The 20,765-nt window shown below is 46.3% G+C and overlaps 1 protein-coding gene across 1 annotated transcript; it reads left to right on the top strand.

Moving 5' to 3' along the window:
* Positions 1–3,046: 3,046 nt before the first annotated feature.
* LOC148140072 (zinc-binding protein A33-like) lies at positions 3,047–19,613 on the top strand. Its single transcript, XM_087979268.1, has 6 exons — positions 3,047–4,313; positions 4,538–4,633; positions 4,727–4,960; positions 5,557–5,579; positions 8,122–8,237; positions 13,866–19,613. The coding sequence occupies exons 1-6, from the start codon at positions 3,903–3,905 to the stop codon at positions 14,414–14,416; spliced, it is 1,431 nt and encodes a 476-aa protein (XP_087835394.1). The 5' UTR covers positions 3,047–3,902; the 3' UTR covers positions 14,417–19,613.
* Positions 19,614–20,765: the final 1,152 nt, after the last annotated feature.

The following is a 20,765-nucleotide window of genomic DNA, read 5'->3' as shown; positions in this document are numbered from 1 at the left end:
CCATTCCGGTGGACTTACAAGCTTCCCGTACGGCTGCCACAATCATTTTTGTCTTCTGTTTCTCCCTTATTACATCCCTCTGAGCATACACCTTCTGTGCTTCCCGTAATAATTCTGCAACATCCTTTTCAGCCCAATCCTCCACTTTCTGTAATTTCTTCTGAATGTCAGGCCATGACTTAGTCACAAAGTGCACCTTAAGCATGCCCTTGCCTATTTCCTTGCCCTTGGATTTCCGCAAACGGTCTAAAAACTCACTCGGGGATTCATCCTTTTTCTGTCCAACTTCTAATGCTTTCGCTAAATTCCACTGTTTGGGCACGCAGGTTTGGATCCCCCAGATTATAAGGCTTCTGAGATCTGTCATATTGGCCCGTCCCCCCGCGTCGTTATGATCCCACCGGGGGTCCTCTAAGGGGTACTTCTGCTCTCCACGCTGAGAGCCGTCCTGATGCTCCCTATCCCAAATGGCCATTGCACTATTCCAGATCATAACAATTTCATCGTAATTAAATAGTATTCTCATCATGGCCTGCAGTTCAGCCCATGTGTACATACTGGGCCCCAGAAATTGATCCAGTTGTATTCCCACACTGATGGAGTCGTCCAGTAGATGGGGTAGTTCGTTACGGAGTTGCCGGATATCCCCAGAATTTAAAGGTTGTACTACGAACCCGGTCCGTTCGTTCCCAAACGGCACCTCTCGTAAGGGGTTCAGCTGTTCAATATTGTCACTCCTCCCAGCTCTCAATTCCTCTTCTCGGCCTTTCCGCATCTCGAGTCGGACTGATTTCCTAGTGCCAAGGGTGGGTTCTGCGCCCCCTCCTGTGCCCCCCCCCAGCAGTCCCTGCCTCACTGATCGTAGCCTGCTGGGAATCGGATTTATCCGTCGCAGGAGGGAAGTCCGCGCTGGACGCCTGGTCGTGCGCCTGGTCGTGCGCGGGTGGTATATACGGGGGCGGGGCAGACGGTGGCAAACCGTCGGTGAGGATTTCCCAAGACTTCTGGGGCTTCCTCGGGTCTGTTTGGGGAATCAGAGGATAGAGACGCGTGGGACTCTCGCCGTCGCCCGCCAACCAGGCGGCGGCGTATTTGCTCTCTTCTGGGTCAAACGGTTGTTTTCTGTTAACATATACATTTAAGATTTGACACACCCAGTCTTCATCAGACCCATACTCGGGCCAAACTACCGAAGGGGCGCGGATAGGTTCTTTGGTCCATATAAAACAACAATATTTTATCATGGTCTCTTTCTTTAAGTCCTTCGTTCTACTACTGTCCGTCCATAGACTTAACTTCCGACCTAATGGACTATCGGGGGGTATTTCTTTCCCATTTGCAGTCTTCCCTGACTTCTCCTTAGTAAATCTAGAAGTCTGATTTCCCATGGTCTATCTTCGGTCCTGGTCTTAAACGCCTAAGACGTTTTCACAGATGACCGTCAAAACCACAATTTCCCGTGGCTTATCTTCGGTCCTGGTCTTAAACGCCAAAAGCGTTTTCACAGATGACTGTCAAAACCACGCAGCCAACAAGGAAGAACAAAAAAAACTCTTACCTTGATCCGTGCACGGAGTTGTCTGGCCTTTTTAAATGTGTGTACCCCCATGTATAGTCACTAACTGGTCGTCCCAGCACTCGTCCGTGTGTTCCTTTTCCAGGATTCAAAATTATTTTTAAATGAGCCGGGTCACATCCTCTCTTGGCCGATGGCCGACGGACCAAGCTGATCAGTGAGAAGTATAAATATATAGTAGAGGCGTCTTTGTTGTGATCAGGCTTGATCTGTGAACCGAAGAGACTGCCCCCCCCGGCAATAATTATTTCATCCCGGACGAGCCCCCAATTGTGCGAGATATGCGGCTGTCCGGCCCCATCTCCGGCACTTTTATTTCCCTTCCCAGGAACAAAGACACGGAGGAGTCTGTCCAAAACTTTTCATTCAACTTTGCAAAGTCGGGTGCAGTGCCTCGTGGGTACACACATGAATAATAATCTCCACACATTATATACACGTAAATGTGGGCTGGGTCTCCTACTGCTGTCTTGACCAATGAGTGCTAGGGTTCCCCATTGTTTTCCTTATTTGGGTTCTGGTGCCTGCGATTATTTTGTTACTCACTTGGCCAATCAGTGTTCGAGTTCCCCGTTCTTTCCTTATATGGATGATGTTGTACAACTGTGGTTAAGGGCGGTCTCTCAACTATCGAGGAAAGCTGTTACAATTGTTTCATTCATAAAAACATGGGGGAGGTCCGGCACCAGTTTCGAGTGTCTGCTTGTGTTTACTATAAGGTAGAAAAGACTAAAATGCAGCTAACCGTTTAAAAATTACACTACCCCCTACACTGGAAAGACTGTTTCGATATCTGCTATCCTGCTATCTGCTGAACATTGACAATATTTTGTGCATGAGGTTGAGCGACCTACACAATATCGGTTATGGATCAGGGTCTTACACCGGATTTCACCAGAGGGATTGTCACCGGCCATGAGGTCAGTCTACAGCAGGGTGGAAGGCACAGTGGTTCCCAGCCATCACCCCCACCGCCCTATCTCTCTGTCTGTTTCTCCCACCCCATCTCGATTGGCAGCATCATGTGTCCATTCACACTCCTCGCCCGCAGTCAATTCCCCTTCCACATTTTAAACCTGTTTCTCTTTCAAATATGTCGACAGAATAAAGACTTGTTTACGATAAGGGACAGATATGGATTAATGACTGGTGAACATAGGGACACAAACAGGAGGAGTGACTGGGAAATTCCCGCGGTGACAGGCTGTGACTGACAGGAGCCACAAGGATCAGTATTTGTGCTCCAGCTGTCCACAAAATATATCAGTGAATAGAAGCTGGGGGCCAAATGTAATCTTTACAGATTTGTGGGGAGGAAAATTCGTAGGGGGAAAGTGTATTGTGAGGAAGATGTAAAACGGCTTCTGAGGAATTGTCAGGCTTCATGAATGGGCAAGAATATACCGGATGGAACATAATGTGGATAAATGTGAAACAATGTGGAGAAAGAGATTTGAAGGGTATTTCGGAAAGGATGAGGTTGAAGAGTGCAGGTGTACAGTGGGACCTCAGTGTCATTGTCAATAAATCACCGAAAGCTTTCACGCGGATGCAGCAAGGTATGAGGAAGGCTAAAGTAATGTGAGTGAGCCTTCATTGCTCGGGGATCTGAGTACAGGAGCAGGAACGACTTGCTTCAGTTGGATAGGAGCTCAGTTAGCCTGCATCTGCAGGACTGTGTGCATATTTGGTCTCCATATCGGAGGAACTATATCGTCACCATCCAGGGAACACAGAGAAGGGTCACCTGACTTATTCCCGGGATGGCGGAACTGTGTCCAATGACGAGAAACTGGGCAAACGGAGCCTGTATTCCCCAGAGTTTTGAAAAATGAGAGGCGATCAAGCTGAAATTTACAAAATGCTGAAAGAGGTGGACAGTGCTGCTTCAGGTGAGATATTCCCGCCGGGCTGGAGATTCCTGAACCAGGGCCCAACTTCAACATAAGGCGGTTCTCAATTCAGTCTGAGATGAGGAGAATTTTGAATTCCCTTGGATGGCTGTGAATCTTTGTGATTCTCTACAGCAGAGGGGCGTGAGAGATCACTCTTTCAGCATGTTTCAGGATGGAGTTTCCAGGTTTCTGATTACCAACGGCATTCAGGGTTATTGGAATCGGGAGGGTAAAAGGCACTGGAGTAATCGATCAGACAGAATCATGTTGAATGGTGGGGGCTGAATAGCCGAGACTCATTCCGATTTCCTGTAATCAGTCTCTGAGTATTGCGGTGAAATTCCTCGGGGAAACGTTGAACTGGATGTATTTACCAGCGCAGGGATATCGAAACTGAAAGTGGTTTGAATCAGGAAGCGCTGAGGGTGAACATGGCGTCCAGACAGCAGCTCCTGAGTTTCACCGAGGAGACAATTTGTCCCATTTGTCTGGATTTCTTCACCGATCCGGTTATACTGGATTCTGGACACAACTTCTGCCGCTCCTGTATCACCGAGAGTTGGGAAAAGAAGGAGATAAACTCCTGTCCGGAATGTAGAGAGGAGTTGACGGAAAGAAACCTCAGGGTAAATCGGGCCTTAGCGAATCTGGCGGAGAAAGCTCGAAAATTAAAGCTGGATCCGAAAGAGAAGGAAAGTAAACCTCACTGTGAGAAACATCAGGAAGATCTGAAGCTGTTTTGTGAAACTGACAAGAAGTTGATCTGTCTGATTTGTAGAGATTCGCGGGAACACAGAGAGCACCGCTTCCTGCCGATCAATGAGGCTGTTGAAATCTACAAGGTAAACATTGTATTTTGTCATCGGTATTTCTAAGCAATCTGTTCAGACCATCTTTGAGACTCGTCTGGACTCACACACCTCCGTCAGAGACCAGAAACAGGAATTGTATCGCTGACAATTGCTCTCCTGCAGCGTTAGTGTTCTTCTGAAATAGTTTTAATAAGGAATTAGCACATTTTCAGGGGCGAACACTTTGAGATTGTAATTTTATTTTCCAATTCTAGGATCAGCTGAAATCTTACTTAGATTCTCTCACAGAGAAGAAATCGGTGGTTCTCCAAGCTGAACTGACCCAGAAACGGAAGATTTCCGAAGTGAGGGTGAGCTCTCCCTGTGCTGATTCTCTGGGATCTGGGTTAGTTTTGTTCCCTTTATCGTGGGACATTAATGAGGTTTCACATTTCATTTGGTAGGAACAGGCGAGCAGTCTGCAGACCCACATCACATCCGAGTTCACTAAAATGCACCAGATTCTCACTGAGAAAGAGCAGCGTTTACTCAGAGATCTCAGGGAAGAAGAGGAGAGGATTGTAGAACCAATGGAGAAAAATCTTCGAGAGATTCAGGAGAATTTAAATTCTATTGAGGAGGAACTCTCAAAGTTGCAGAAACAGATGGATCAAAAAGACGAGCTGATATTTCTGAAGGTAAGGGAAGATATTGCATGTTATTTCAGATACATTTCAGACATAATGCTGACTGTAGAAATAATATCGAATTTAGTGCAAAGAAAGTTAACTGAACTTGTGACTGTCTGGACGATTCTGCTGTTGTCTCTGAATTAGGCTCAGTGCTCCCGAAACGTTCACTCTGAAGTCTGTCCACAGATCCTTCCAAACCTGTTGAGAATTTCCAGTAATCTCTGTTTTCTGTAACTGTTGCCACACTGTCTGCAGATTCTGGGGATTACAGACATTCTCCCGAGAATCAGTTGTTATTTTGTTTTTGTATTATTATCTGTGTTCCCAAAGCTTAATGATCTCCTAGAACTCCCATTATAATCCAGTTCCAGTTCCATGTGGAGGGTGTGTGGGTATGTCTGGTACAGTGGGAGTGTGAGAGTCACTGTGTCTGTGAACGGGACTGATGGTCAGTTCCAGTTTATTTTACCCTCTCCTCAATCTTCTTTCCAAAATGTATCACTTCACACTTCCGTGTTGTGTCTGCACATTTCAGCAACCTGTCTGTCTCCTCCTGAAATCTGTTACTGCCATCCTCACTGTTTGTGATTCATTTCTTTCAGGAGGAAGCTTGTCGGAAGAGAAGGTAGGACATGCTCTTTACTGAAATTCTGCACAGTTTGCTCAGGGATAGGTTATTTAGTGTTTATTTCCTGGCTATTGTCACTGCTTTCTTTAAAGGGTGGTTTATCGGGCGACATGAACTCCGGTTATGCTCACACACAAAGTGTTTTTTACAACAAGAAGCTCATTACAGGTGTGAAACAGCATTAGCTTTGATAAAACTGTTCTATAATATTGTAAACAATGACAAGATGTCTGTAAATAGTACAGCCTGGTTCTCAGGCTGGAAGTGATCACTGCCCTGATTTGGGCTGTTTGTGTGACTGTGACCTTCCCCTGACCCTGAGAGAGACACACGGCCCATATTTCCAGGGAATGGCCATCCCTGTCCCTGCATGGCTCCTGACCAGCCTGAGACAGTCAGAGTTTAAATGGGGAATCACAGAGTCATAGAATTATAGTGGCGTACGGCACAGAAAGACTCTTTGGGCCAACTCGTCCATGCCGATCAGTTATCCTAACCTAATCTAGTCCCATTTGCCAGTACTTGGCCCATATCTCACTGCACCCTTCCTATTTATATACCCACTCATATGCCTTTTAAATGTTGCAATTTTACCAGCCTCCACCACTTCATCTGGCAGCTCATTCCATACACACACCACCCTCTGCATGAAAATGATGCCCCTTATGTCCTTTTATATCTTTCCCCTCTCACCCTGAACCCTCTACTTCTGGATTTCCCCACCCCAGGGAAAAGACCTTGTCTATTTACCGTATTTATGCCCCTCATGATTTTTATTAACCTCTACACGGTCATCCCTCAGCCTCCGATGTTCTAGAGAAAACAACCCCAGCCAATTCAACCTCTCCCTATAGCACAAATCTTACAACCCTGGCAAGATCCTCGTAAAACTTTTCTAGTCCTGTCAAGTTTCATAACATACTTCCACTAGGAACAAGACCAGAATTGCACGAAAATTCCAAAAGTACCTGATACAATGTCCTGTACAGCCACAACATGACCACCCCACTCCTATACTCAATGCTCTGTCCAATAAAAGAAATCATACCCAACACCTTCTTCACTATCCTATCTACCTGCAACTGTATTTTCAAGGAACTATAAATCTGCACTCCAAGGTCTCTTTGTTCAGCAACACTCCCTAAGAACTTTCCATTTAGTGTATAAGTTCTGCTCTGATTTGCTTTTCCAAAATGCAGCACCTTGAATTTATCTAAATTAAACTCCACCTGTTACTCCTCAGTCCACTGATCTTATCCAAATCCTGTTGTACTTTGACGTAACCTTCTTCACTGTCCACTACACCTCCAGTTTTGGTGTCATCTGCAAACTTACTAACCATACATCCAATGTTCACATCCAAATCATTCATATAAATGAAGAAACATACTGGACCCAGCACTGATCCTTGTGGCACACCACTGGCCTCCAGTCTGAAAAATAACCACCACATCCTGTCTTCTACCTTTGAGCCAATTCTGTATCCAATTAGCTAGTTCTCCCTGTATTCCATGAGATCTAACCTTGTTAACCAATCTCCCATGGGGAACCTTGTTGAATGCCTTACTGAAGTCCATACAGCTCATGTCTACTGCTCCGCCCTCATCAATCCTCTTTGTTACTTCTTCAAAAAACTCTGTCAAGTTCAGGAGACATGATTTCCCATGCACAAAGCCATGCTGACAATCACTAATCAGTCCTTGCCTTTCCACAGTTTTCGAAATCCTGTCCCTTAGGATTCACTCCAACAACTTGCCCACCACCAATGTCAAGCTCACCAGTCTATAGTTCCCTGGCTTTTCCTGACCATTTTTCTTAAATAGTGGCACCATGTTAGCCAACCTCCAGTCTTCCAGCACCTCACCTGTGACTGTTAATGATGCAATATCTTAGCAAGGGACCCAACAATCACTTCCCTAGCTTCCCATAGAGTTTGAGGGCACACCTGATTATGTCCAGAGGATCTATCCACTTTTATTTATTTCAAGACATCCAGCACCTCCTCCTCTGAAATATGGACATTTATAAAATGTCGCCATCTATTTCTTTATCTTTCATGTCCTTCTTCACAGTAAACACTGGTGCAAAATAGGTGTTTAGTATCTCACCATCTCTTGCACCTCCACACAAAGGCTGCCTTGCTAATCTTTGAGAGGCACTACTCCCACCCTTATTACCCTTTTGTCCTTCATATATTTATAAAAAGGCTTTCAGATATTTCAGTTTTTTTGTCTCTGTTCCACAAACTCTCTTGATCATACAGTAAGGGGATGGAGGGAATGTCTATCATCTGCACGGTGTGTGATGTCTCAGTAACTAATCTGTTGTCAGGGCATGGGCCTTTCTCTGGATGTGGGGGTTTCCAATCCTTGCCCTTGCAATATCTAAGTATTTTTGGATCAGTTTTAAAATAAGATGAACATTTCACATTCAAGCTCATTGACTCAAACATGAACAACACTGAAAGCATGATTATTTAAATCATTTCTAATATTTGAACAAAACTGAATTTATAATGTCAACTGTTTAATATTTACAGGATTAGTAAGGAGGGGAACGAATTCTCAGCTGCTGACAGCTCTCTGTCTCTCGCACAGTTCACTGGCCCTTTGCAGTACACAGTCTGGAGAGAAATGACACACACCATTCACCCAGGTAAACATGTGTATTCATTTTGCCTGATGATAATCCAGTTGTGCAGGGTCTCCAAGGCCCCAGGTTACATCTTCACATCATTAGTTGTAAATTCAGAGAGACTCTCCATGGAAACATTGTTCTTTCTGTGGGTTCATTTGGATAAGTGTCTGGAGCCATCAGCTCTGTGTGTCAGAGCAGCGAAGGGTTCTGTCTAATCAAAGGAATAAAGCACGGAAACAGGATTTCGAGAGGAGACTGGGCTGGCTTCATGTGGAGTGACATTGGAGGAACAGTTTTTACCAGAATATAAGGAAGACGGGTAGACCTTAAAGAGCCAGTGTTGACAGGCACATATCAAATGGGGAATGTTTGAGAAACAAAAAGAGAAGTTGCTTCAAAAGCTCAGCAGGTTTGGCAGCATCTGTGGAGAGAAATCAGAGTTAGCATTTCTGATTGAGTGACCCTTCCTCAGAACAGATTCTAACTCAGAAAATGTCAGTTTAAATGCAGAGGATTGGGTGGGGTGAGGGAGTAAGGAGTAAAGGATAACTGGGGATAGACCCCAAAGAGAGAGAAGAGCAGTTAGACAGGCAAAGGAGTGGATAATGATCTGGGTTTGAGGGTGAACAGCTGTTAATAGAGACTGTTAATGGCCAGCAATAGGTTGTGTGTAATGTCAGACTATGTGATAACAAGGCTGGACATGGGAGAACTCAGACCCTAAAGTTATTGAAGTGAATACTAATTCCAGAGGGCTGCAGTGTTTGCGAGCAGAAAATGAGCACTGCAGCAAGCTTCTGATGGAGATATTCGGCAGGGAACAGAATGGTGTGTTAAGGTCAAAAGTACAGCCGGTCAGACAGCATCGGAGGAGGAGGAGAATCGACTTTTCAGGCATAAGCCCTTCATCAGGAATGCTCTGTTAAAGTGGCAGGCAACTAGAAACTCAGGGTCTTTTTTGTGAGCAGAAAGTAGGTCTTCTTCAAAGTGGTCATCCAGTTAATGCTTTGTTTCCCCAAGGTAGCAGAGACCACATTGTGAGCAGTGAATACAGTAGACAAGATTGTGGGAAGTGCAGGTAAAGTACTGCTTCACCAGGAGGGTACATTTGGAGTCTTGGATCATGTGGAGAGAGGAAGTAAATGGGCAGGTGTTACAACTTCGGCAGTTGCAGGCAAAGGTGCTTTGGGGCTGTGTGTGTGTGTGTGTGTGTGTGTGCGTGCGTGCGTGCGTGCGTGCGTGCGTGTGTGTGTGTGTGGCGGGGGGTGGAATGAAGGAAGATTGCAACAGGATGTCCCTGAGGGAATGATCCCTGCGGAAGGTGGTTAAGAGAGGGGAAGGGAATATATGTTGGTAGTGGCATCTCACTGGACATGGTGGAAATGTGGCTAATATCCTCAAGATGTGGATGCTGGTGGGATGTTAGGAAAGGACAAGGGAAGCCGATTGTTGTTACAGGAGAGAAGAGAAGGTGAGGGCGGAAGTGTGGGAGAAAGGTTGGACCATTTGAGGGCCCTGGAAACAACAGTGCTGGGGTATCCTTGGTTGAGGAAGAAACTGGACATCTCGGAAATTCCCTTGTCAAAGTTGGCACCATCGGAAAAAATGTGATGTGGTGGAGAATTGGGAGAATGGACTGGAATCGTTACATGTAGCAGGATGCAAGGATGTGCAGTCCGGGAAACTGTGGGAGTCAGTGGATTTATAATGGATATTGGTGGCCTGTATATTCCTAGGAAAGGAATGGAGGAGTCAGAGCTGGACTAGGTTAAGGTAAGAGCGGTGTGGAAGCTTGAAGTGAAATTGATAAAATTTTCCAATTCCAGACATGAGAGTGAGGAGGCAGCATTAATGTTATCATCGACATACTGCAGAAAGCCTTGTGGGTGGGGGCCGGAATAGGACGAGAAAAGGAATGTTTCACATACACCCCAAAGAGACAGATATAACAGGGGCCCATGTGGGAAATGATTCCTACCCCTCCGACCTGAAGAAAATGAGGGGAGTTAAAAGAGAAGTTGGTGAGGGTGAGGCTAAGCTCGGCCAAGGGGAGGAGGGTGGTGGGGGTGGGCACAGTTCAGGCCTTTGTTCCAGGAAGAAGCGGACAGCCCTGAGACCATCCTGATGAGGGATGGAGGTGAACAGACATTGCATTTTTTAAAAAAGTTGAAAGCCGTTTAAAACCTGAGGCATTATCTGTTAGCTCTAACCAAATTAGCCCTAAAACCCATAGAAACCAGGCACATGGAAGATATGCGGTTATGACCCTCCACCCCCCGGACAAAAAACACAGGGACAACCTAACCTTGTTTCAGGAGCAACATTGTCGCCCCTCTCACTCACGCGACATTCTCAGCCTTCCCACACACATCTCATTTTCACTCTCTCCTCCTCTCTCCCAATTCTCCTCCTCAGAGTTATCTTCCTCATTTTCAAACCCCCTCCCCCTCGCTGCCAACTTCCCTCTCCATTTCCCTTAACCCCTGCCTTTCACCTCCTCCAATCTCATGACCTTGCACACAACCCATCTCTTTATTCACCCCATCATTGTCTCCTCAGATTCCTTGTCCCTATCTCTCACTTCTGTCTCCATACAGGCCCTACTCTCCTCACCCTCCCTCCCCAACACCTTGCCATGGATCACCACTCCCTACCTCGAAGCAACACTCCCTCGTGGTCTCCCACCCAACTATCTCCTGCTCTCACTGTCTCCCTTCTGCTCACTCCCCACTTCTACTCTCTTGACCCTACTCTGTGTACTCACCTGATGAAGGGCTTTTGCCCGAAATGTCGATTTTACTGCTCCTCGGATGCTGCCTGAACTGCTGTGCTCTTCCAGCACCACTAATCCAGAATCTGGTTTCCAGCATCTGCAGTCATTGTTTTTGCCTACTCTCGCACTCCCTCTCTGCCCTCCTGATCACTCTCCATTCATTCTTCCCTCTCCTTCACTGATCCCTCTAGCTTAGCTTCCCATCCTGGTTACTTACTCCTTGACCTCATTCCTCTCTTGGTTTGTATCTGCCATTAATTGTCCTTTAGCCTGACAGACCATGGCCTCACTGCATTCTCCACCCTCCACCTGACTCACCTCCACACTCTTCACATCCATCCATTCCTCTAAATTGTTCACCATTCAGTCCTATCCCCACCCTCCCTCCATTTCCAAACGTTGACAACCTCTTCCCTCCACCTCATTCTCCCCTCCACCTCCCCCTTACACTCTGGTTTCCCACACTCTCCAATCTCCATTGCTATCAATGTTCCCTCACTCCCTCCTGATTTCCCTTTCCCCCTCAATATCACAGCCCCCTCCTGCTCATTCCTCACACTCTCTCAGCTCTCCCTCACCATCCCCTCAATCACAGCTTCCCAATCCAGTCACTCTCCCCTCAACCTCACACTGCTCTCACCCTCTGCCTCACACTGCCCCTCACTCCCATCTCACACTCACCTTCCCCTTCCACTCCATTCCTCCATAATCACTCTGCCATGATTTCCCCCACCCCAGACTCTCCCCTCTTTTAATCTTGCCTCCTCACTATCCCCTTCCTCTTCACTCTCACCTCCACTTCTCTTCCCCTCCACCTCATCCTCAAATTCACTCACCTTCTCCACATTCCTCAGACTTGCTCAACTTCCAAGACCTGATTATCTCCTTCCTTTTAAATCCCTGGCCTACAGTCCCCTCATCTTGACTCTCTTCTCCCCTTCACAGACTCGACCTCATCCTCCAATTCACTGACCTTCAGAATGCCCTTATTTTGTTCTCTCACTTCCACATACGGATTAATTCCCCATACTCTTAACATGTCCCATCCCTCTCATATACCTCGTCACTCCATGCCACACATTTTTCTCTCCCGCTCACTTATCCCTCCCATGCCCAAAAGGAACCTGTCCTTCTTCCCTCCAGCTCAGCCATCCCTTCCTCCTCACTCTCACCTCCCTTTCTCTCTTCCCCTCACTCACTGCATCTTCATCTCTCAACCCTCCCATTCACTGTCTCCATCTCCAATGCTCGATTGTCCACTTATTTGGCAAATCTCCTTTCCTTATCCTTTCATTCTACACTCTCCTATCCCATCCCAAACTGTTCCCCTCCCTCACAAAACCCCTATACCCTCTTCCCCCATCTTTACTCAGCTTCCACTCATTCCATCCACTATCACTTCCCCATTTCTTCAATCTCCCATTCCCTGATCTGAAATTTTTAAAAAACCTCCCCTCATTTCCTCCCACTCTCCATCATGCTACCCTCCCCTTTCCCTGAATCCTCCCTGATAAATGTAACTCCACTCTACCCCTCCCTCAGTCTCCCCACTCCCTTGCTGCCCATCACTCCTGCCTCCCCTCACTATCCTCATTCCCACCCACATCACCTCACTCTCCCCTTCCTCTTGCATTCACCAACCTTCCACTTACTGTTCCCTACCCTTCCAGTTCCACTTACCGTCCACTTTCCTCACTCTCCATTTTCACTGACACTCATTTTGTTATCGCACTCCTCCCTGTGCTCACTTCCCCATTACTCTTCCCTCCTCTCATTCTTTCCTTCCTGTCCCTCCTTTCCTAGTTCCATCACCCTCAGTCTCCAACTCACTCTCCCCTTCTAATTCGTATCTTCCTCCTGCACCTAGCCATCTCCCATTGGAGTCCATGTCCATCCATCTCTCTCAGTCTCTCCTTTCCCTCATTCTGCCCTCCCCCCATCCTGTCCATATAATTCATTCTCACTAACTCCTTCAGTCTCCCTAACCTCTCCCATACCCCTCACTCTTCCCATCGCTCTCCCGTCACCCTTCTGGCCCCTATCATCTGACACTCCCCCATGCTGTCCCACACCCCCTTGCACTCCCCTCACTCTCCCCTCTACTTCCCCAACCTTTAGTGCTTCTACTCCATCCTCTTCTGCCACACAATCTGCCCCTCGCTCTCCCCTCACTCTCTGCATCAGTTTACTGTCCCCAGCACACTGGAATTTGTCACGACCATCACACTTCCCATCCCCACAATTCCCCCTTCTTCTCCCCACTCCTCCTGGCTCTCCAGATGATGGCACTGCAGGCATTCCCCAAACTGCTCTCTCCCTTACCCAGCCCTAGGAATACCCCTTCCCATTGCTCTTACCTGAGCACTCACCCTCACATTGCTCTCCCTCCTCTAAGCTCCCCCTTAATCTCCACACCACTCTCTCTCATACCACCCCCTCAGTCTCCCTGCTCTCCCTCCCACCTCTCCTCACTCTCCACCCTCTATCCCAACTCTCCTCACTCTCTCCCTCTCTTTAATCTTCCTCTCCCTCCTGCGATAAGTTTAATGTTAGGGTTAGTGTTCTGTTCTTCATTTCCCCACTCACTCCCCTCCAAATGAACCCTCTCACCTCACCTCCCTCCTTATCCCTCACAGCCCTCGGCCTTACCATCCTTCCTCCTCATTGCTCCACTCTCACTGCACTCCCCCTCACTCACTCCTCTTTCCCTGTCCCTCCACTCCTTCAAACTCCTCTTTTCCAGATTCGCCCTATCTCCCCTTCACTCTCACCCCCCTGTATCGGTGAACCCCTCACTACCTGCTCCCCTCACTCTCCCTGGTCTCTCTCTCTCCCTCCCTCTCCCTGACGGTGTTATTTGATCTCTCCCCCAGCTCCAGCCTCTCTGACTCTGGATCCGAACACAGCGCATCCCCGGCTCATCCTGTCTGAGGACCGGACCAGTGTGAGACTCGGAGACACAGAGCAGCGGCTCCCTGACTCCCCGGAGAGATTTGATTCCTGGGCCTGTGTCCTGGGATCAGAGGGATTCACATCAGGGAGACATTACTGGGAGGTGGAGGTGGGGGAGAAGACCTGGTGGGGTCTGGGAGTGGCCCGAGAGTCTGTGATGAGGAAAGGGGAGATCACCCCGAGCCCGGAGACCGGATTCTGGATTGTGAGGCTGGTACCCGGATGCCGTTATTTTGCCGCCACCTCCCCCTGGGTGACCCCCCTCTCCCCGACTGTGAATCCCCGGAAGATCGGGGTTTTCCTGGACTATGAGGGTGGACAGGTGTCATTTTACAATGCGGACACCATGTCCCATCTCCACACTTTCACCCACACTTTCACTGAGAGGCTCTTTCCCTTCTTTAATCCGGGATGGAATTACGACGGGAAAAACCCCGCCCCACTGACAATCTGCGGGATTAAAGGGCACTGACAGATCCATCCCATAATTTCACCCCGTCCCCCTGCCTCCTGCCAGCTGTAAACTGATGGGGGTCGGTCTCAGTCTGGGGGAAAGAAGGAGGGGGAGAGAAGAAACAAATAGAAGCTCAATTGTAGAGAGGGACTGACTGGGTAGAGTGAGCTGTGAGCTGCAGGAACCCGGGGACCTTCCTGTCTGTAATGTTGCTCCACAGGCAGGAGGTGGCGCTACATGATGGTGTTGGAGTTGGATCAGTCAGTGGGTCTCAGACTGGGCTCAGGGGAGTCTTTCCAGGGGGAGACCAAATCATTTCACTGCCAGTCAGTGGAGTCTTTCCAGGGAGACTGGGCTCAATCAAAATAAAAATGTCAGATTGATCTTCTTTAGACTTCCGCCATGTGTCAATAATGTATACCCCATACATAGAACATAGAATAGTAAAGCACAGAACAGGCCCTTCAGCCCACGATGTTGTGCCGACCATTGATCCTTATGTGAGGTAAACCTAATGTACGAACCCTCAAATTTCTGTGACCATATGCATGTCCAGCAGTCTCTTAAATATCCTCAATGACCTCGCTTCCATAACTGCTGCTGGCAACGCATTCCATGCTCTCACAACTCTCTGCGTAAAGAACCCGCCTCTGACATCCCCTCTATACTTTCCACCAAACAGCTTAAAACTATGACCCCTCGCGTTAACAATTTCTGCCCTGGAAAAAAGTCTCTGGCTATCAACTTTATCTTTGCCTCTCATTATCTTGTCCACCTCAATTAGGTACCCTCTCTTCCTTCTTTTTTCCAATGAAAAAAGTCCGAGCCCAGTCAACCTCTCTTCGTAAGATAACCCCTCCATTCCAGGCAGGATCCTGGTAAACCTCCTCTGAACCCTCTCCAAAGCATCCACATCTTTCCTATAATAGGGCGACCAGAACTGGACACAGTATTCCAAGTATGGTCTGACCAAAGTTTTATACAGCTGCAACAAGATCTCATGGCTCTTAAACTCAATCCCCCTGTTAATGAAAGCCAAAACACCACATGCTTTCTGAACAACAACATGATGTCATAACATTGAGAAATTGGTCTTGTTTTGCTCAGGTTTGTAACTATTGCCCAGAATGTTACTGCTTTTTCATAAAATTGGAAAATTTGAAAACCTCAGATTTGAAAGTGATGGGTGAACTGATCATTTATGTCATGATCATATAATATTTAACCATGTTTGAAACCATTCAGTTGATTGAGCTTTTGACTGAAGACACAATTAGGATTCAGAGGGAAATTGATCCTGAACTTGGAAAATGCTTTTGAGAAATGGTCACCTGAAAGAATTAGAATTAAAATTGAAGCCCATGGAATGAAATGCCAGGGCGGCATGGTGGCTCAGTGGTCAGCAGTGCTGCCTCACAGCACCCGGGATCCCGGTTCATTTCCAACCTTGGGCGACAGCCTGTGTGGAAGTTACATACTCTCCCCGTGGATTTCCTCTGGGTATTCCGGTTTCCTCCAACAATCCAAAGATGTCCATTTAGGTGAATTGGCCATGCTGAGTTGCCCATAGTATTAGGTGCGTTAGTTAGAGGTAGATATAGGGGAATGGGTCTGGGTGGGTTACTCTTTGGAGGGTCGGTGTGGACTTGTTGGGCCAAAGGGCCTGTTTCCATACTGTAGGGAATCTCATCTAATCATAACATGAAGATGAATTTGACAGGGTGACAGTGAATGAGGACTTTTGTGATGAGTTTTACAGCAATGTTCTGTGTTGGCCTGTTCCAGGCACAGGTCTGGCAGCATTTGTGCAGAGAAAATATTTTCTCAATCAATTTCTATTTTGTTTCAGATTTCCAGCATTTGCAATTCTTTGTTTGTTGAACACGAGGTGTGTTACAAACTTCAATTTTCACTGCCAAGGAGTGCTACAAAAACAGAAATTGCTGGTGAGAATCAGCAATCTGGCAACGTGAGTGGAGGGAAGGAAGAGACAATATTTAGGTCTCGTGACACTGCTCCAGGTTCTCGAGCATTTTTTTATTTTTGTAGGAAACCTTGTGATTGGCAGTGAAATGTAGATTCTTCCAGATCATTTCAAAGGGTTGATGAATTAGGTTTCAAGTAGGCTGAGGCATTAACTTCCCCACTGCTGACCAAGGACTCTTGAATTCCCTTTTACATTGCAGGGCTATGCCTCTGTGGTGAGAAAGGGACTCTGAAGCCTGTCTAACCCATCACATAAATCAACACATTTCTACACCCTCCCACTGGACAGACACAAGCAGATCTGAACAAGAGTCACACTGGATTTGAAACATTTCTCACACCTCAGCTGCTGCCAGACCTGCTGAGTTTCTCCAGCATTCTCTGTGCTTGTGTGGAATTTGAAGCTGCATAGGGCTGTTGAGGCTGGGTCATTCAGGATATACAAGGCTCAGATGGACAGATTTTTAACAAGGAAGGAAATCAAAAGTTATGGAGTTCAGGCCGGAAAGTCAATTTGAGAATGATCAGATTAGCTATAATCTTATTCAAAGGCAAAGCAGAGGAGAGGTCCCATCTGACAAACCTCAGTGAGTTTTTTGAGGAAGTGACAAAGAAGATTGATGAGTGCGATGGAAGTGTGTTTTTCTGACTGGAGATTTGTGACCAGCGGTGTTGTGCAGTGATCTGTGTTAGAACATAGAACATAGAACAATACAGCACAGTACAGGCCCTTCAGCCCACGATGTTGTGCCGAACATTTGTCCTAGCTTAAGCACCCATCCATGTACCTATCCAATTGCCGCTTAAAGGTCGCCAATGATTCTGACTCTGCCACTCCCACAGGCAGTGCATTCCATGCCCCCACCACTCTCTGGGTAACGAACCTACCCCTGACATCCCCCCTATACCTTCCACCCTTCACCTTAAATTTATGTTCCCTTGTAACACTCTGTTGTACCCGGGGAAAAAGTTTCTGACTGTCTACGCTATCTATTCCTCTGGTCATCTTATAAACCTCTATCAAGTCACCCGTCATCCTTCGCCATTCCAATGAGAAAAGGCCTAGCACTCTCAACCTATCCTCGTACGACCTATTCTCCATTCCAGGCAACATCCTGGTAAATCTTCTCTGCACCCTCTCCAAAGCTTCCACATCTTTCCTAAAGTGAGGCGACCAGAACTGCACACAGTGCTCCAAATGTGGCCTAACCAAGGACTTGTACAGCTGCAACATCACCTCACGACTCTTGAATTCAATCCCTCTGCTAATGAACGCTAATACACCATAAGCCTTCTTACAAGCTCTATCCACCTGAGTGGTAACTTTCAAAGATCTATGAACATAGATCCCAAGATCCCTCTGCTCCTACCACCTTAATAAGAACCCTACTGTTAACCCTGTATTCCACATTCTTATTTGTCCTTCCAAAATAGACAACCTCACACTTGACAGGGCTGAACTCCATCTGCCACTCCTCAGCCCAGCTCTGCATCATATCTAAGTCCCTTTCCAGCCGACAACAGCCCTCCTCACTATCCACAACTCCACCAATCTTTGTATCATCTGTAAATTTACTGACCCACCCTTCGACTCCCTCTTCCAAGTCATTAATAAAAATTACAAACAGCAGAGGATCCAGAACTGATCCCTGTGGAACTCCACTTGTAACTGGGCTCCAGGCTGAATATTTACCATCTCCCACCACTCTCTGACTTCGACTGGTTAGCCAGTTTTCTATCCAACTGGCCAAATTTCCCTCTATCCCATGCCCCCTGACTTTCCGCATAAGCCTACAATGGGGAACCTTATCAAATGCCTTACTAAAATCCATGTACACTACATCCACTGCTCTACCCTCATCCACATGCTTGGTCACCTCCTCAAAGAATTCAATAAGACTTGTAAGGCAAGCCTACCCCTCACAAATCCGTGCTGGCTGTCCTTAATCAAGCAGTGTCTTTCCAGATACTCATAAATCCTATCCCTCAGTACCCTTTCCATTACTTTGCCTACCACTGAAGTAAGACTAACTGGCCTGTACTTCCCGGGGTTATCCCTATTCCCTTTTTTGAACAGGGGCACAACATTCGCCACTCTCCAGTCCTCTGGTACCACCCCCGTTGACAGTGATGACAAAAAGGTCATTGCCAACGGTTCTGCAATTTCCTCTCTTGCTTCCCACATAATCCTAGGATATATCCCATCGTGCCCGGGGGACTTGTCTATCCTCAAGTTGTTCAAAATGTCCAACACATCTTCCTTCCTAACAAGTGTCTCTTCTAGCTTACCAGTCCGTTTCACACTCTCCTCTTCAACAATACGGTCCCTCTCGTTTGGAAATACTGAAGAAAAGTACTCATTCAAGACCTCTCCTATCTCTTCCAACTCAATACACAGTCTCCCACTACTGTCCTTGATCGGACCTACCCTCGTTCTCGTCACTTTCATGTTTCTCACATACGTATAAAATGCCTTGGGGTTATCTTTGATCCTATCCGCCAAAGATTTTTCATGCCCTCTCTTAGCTCTCCTACTCCCTTTCTTCAGCTCCCTTCTGGCTATCCTGTCTCCCTCCAATGCGCTGTCTGAACCTTGTTTCCTCAACCTTATGTAAGCCTCCTTCTTTCTCTTTACAAGACATTCAACCTACCTCGTCAACCAAGTTTCCCTCACAAAACCATCTCTTTCCTGCCTGACAGGTACATACATATCAAGGACACATCATATCTGTTCCTTGAAAAAGTTCCACATTTCCACGACATCCTTCCCTGACAGCCTATGCTCCCAACTTATGCTCCTCAGATGCTGTCCTTCAGCATCGTATTTACAAATTACAGCATCATATTTACGGTGTTGAGACACCGTACAATAATAATTTGGAGAGAAATGTGAATGTCTGAGCTTGCAGTGTGTGACATGATGATAAAAACTCAGACTGACACTTGAGTTCAGTACTGGGGGAGTGCTGCAGTATTCGGACTGCACTCCATTCAATTACACTTTGATTCAAACCTCATGTCGGGGTGAATATAAAAAAGGTCCCATGGCCAATGTTTATCCCCCATACAACACCAAATCGATTAGATGATGTGTTCACATTGCTGTTTACGGGAGCCTGCTCTGTACAGACTGGCTGCTTTATGTTCCATTTTGCAACATTAAATACAATATTGAAATACTTCGTAGACTGTAAGAAGCTTTGAGATGTCATTACAAGTGCTTTGCAAATTCCAGTCTTTTTATTTGAGGCATTCAATAGGTTATTCAGGAGCTTGACAGGGTCCCGAATCCATTCAATCACTTGTGACAGTGACTCACGGTTATAAATATAAGACAGTCACTAATATATCCAGTTGCAGGCTTCCCCTCTGTTGACTAAAAGATGCAGCAGCAGAATGAGGTCAAAGAAATGTGATGTGTTGCATCTCTGAAAACCACCCCGGGTCTCCTCCACCATTTGATCGTGGCTGATATATTTCTCAGTCCCCATTCTCCTGCTTTCTCTCTGTAACCCTGGTCCCTTTACTAATCAAGAAGCTATCCATCTCTGTCTTAAACACACTCAATGACTTGGTCTCCATATCATTCTGTAACAATGAGTTCTACAGATTAAACACCCTCTGGTTGAAGAAATTCCTCCTCATTTCAGTTATAGAGTCAAAGAATCATAGAGACGTATAGCATAGAAACAGACGCTATGATCTAACTTGTCCATGCAAGTCAGAGATCCTGAATTAATCTAGTCCCATTTGTCAGCATTTGGCTGTTAGCCTCTCAACCCTTTCTACTCATATACCTATCCAAATGCCTTTTAACTTTGTAATTTTACCAGCCTCCACCACTAGCTATGGCAGTTTCTTTGAAAACATTGCCCCTTCAGTCCTTTTTCTTTCATATTTTTCCAGATATTTTTATTGAAAGAAGTAGTTTTTTTGTAAAATTACAAAAGTACAACCACAATAAACCAACAAAAAACACTACTATCTCTGTCAAGATATATATATATCAAAAAAAAGAAGAAACAACAATGCAAACAAAACACAACTATACTCAGGTGCAAACTGAAGAAATCAGTGAATGCAATAAATAAATAAATAAAACAGCTTAGCACAAGGAAACATTCACTCTCAACCTCCGAGAGCATTGAGTATTACACATGAATTTATTTGAAATTCTTCCTTCAAGGGCATCAAGTTCACTAAATCAGATTGTCATGGCAACGCAAAAGCCCTAGTTAAGATGGCAGATAAATCCACATCCAGGTAATCCAAAAGGGTGGCCATATCTTGCACAAATTTTCAGTTTTTCGGCCTACCATATTCGGAAGAAAGTCCAAAGGAATATGTTCCAGAATTAGCCTACACTAAACTAACAGAGACT

Source organism: Chiloscyllium plagiosum, unplaced genomic scaffold (assembly GCF_037043375.1).
Source record: "Chiloscyllium plagiosum isolate Xiang-an unplaced genomic scaffold, Cpla_swu_hap1 HiC_scaffold_35, whole genome shotgun sequence".
Classification (NCBI taxonomy): Eukaryota; Metazoa; Chordata; class Chondrichthyes; order Orectolobiformes; family Hemiscylliidae; genus Chiloscyllium; species Chiloscyllium plagiosum.
Note: the sequence above shows the minus strand (reverse complement) of the source record. Positions and strands in the feature narration are given on the sequence as shown.

Excerpts from the sequence above, each read along its gene's own strand:
- LOC148140072 (XM_087979268.1), top strand. The coding sequence starts at position 3,903 with ATGGCGTCCAGACAGCAGCTCCTGAGTTTCACCGAGGAGACAATTTGT. Across the intron at positions 4,961-5,556 it reads ACGAGCTGATATTTCTGAAG|GAGGAAGCTTGTCGGAAGAG; the intron begins GTAAGGGAAGAT and ends CATTTCTTTCAG. Across the intron at positions 8,238-13,865 it reads GACACACACCATTCACCCAG|CTCCAGCCTCTCTGACTCTG; the intron begins GTAAACATGTGT and ends TCTCTCCCCCAG.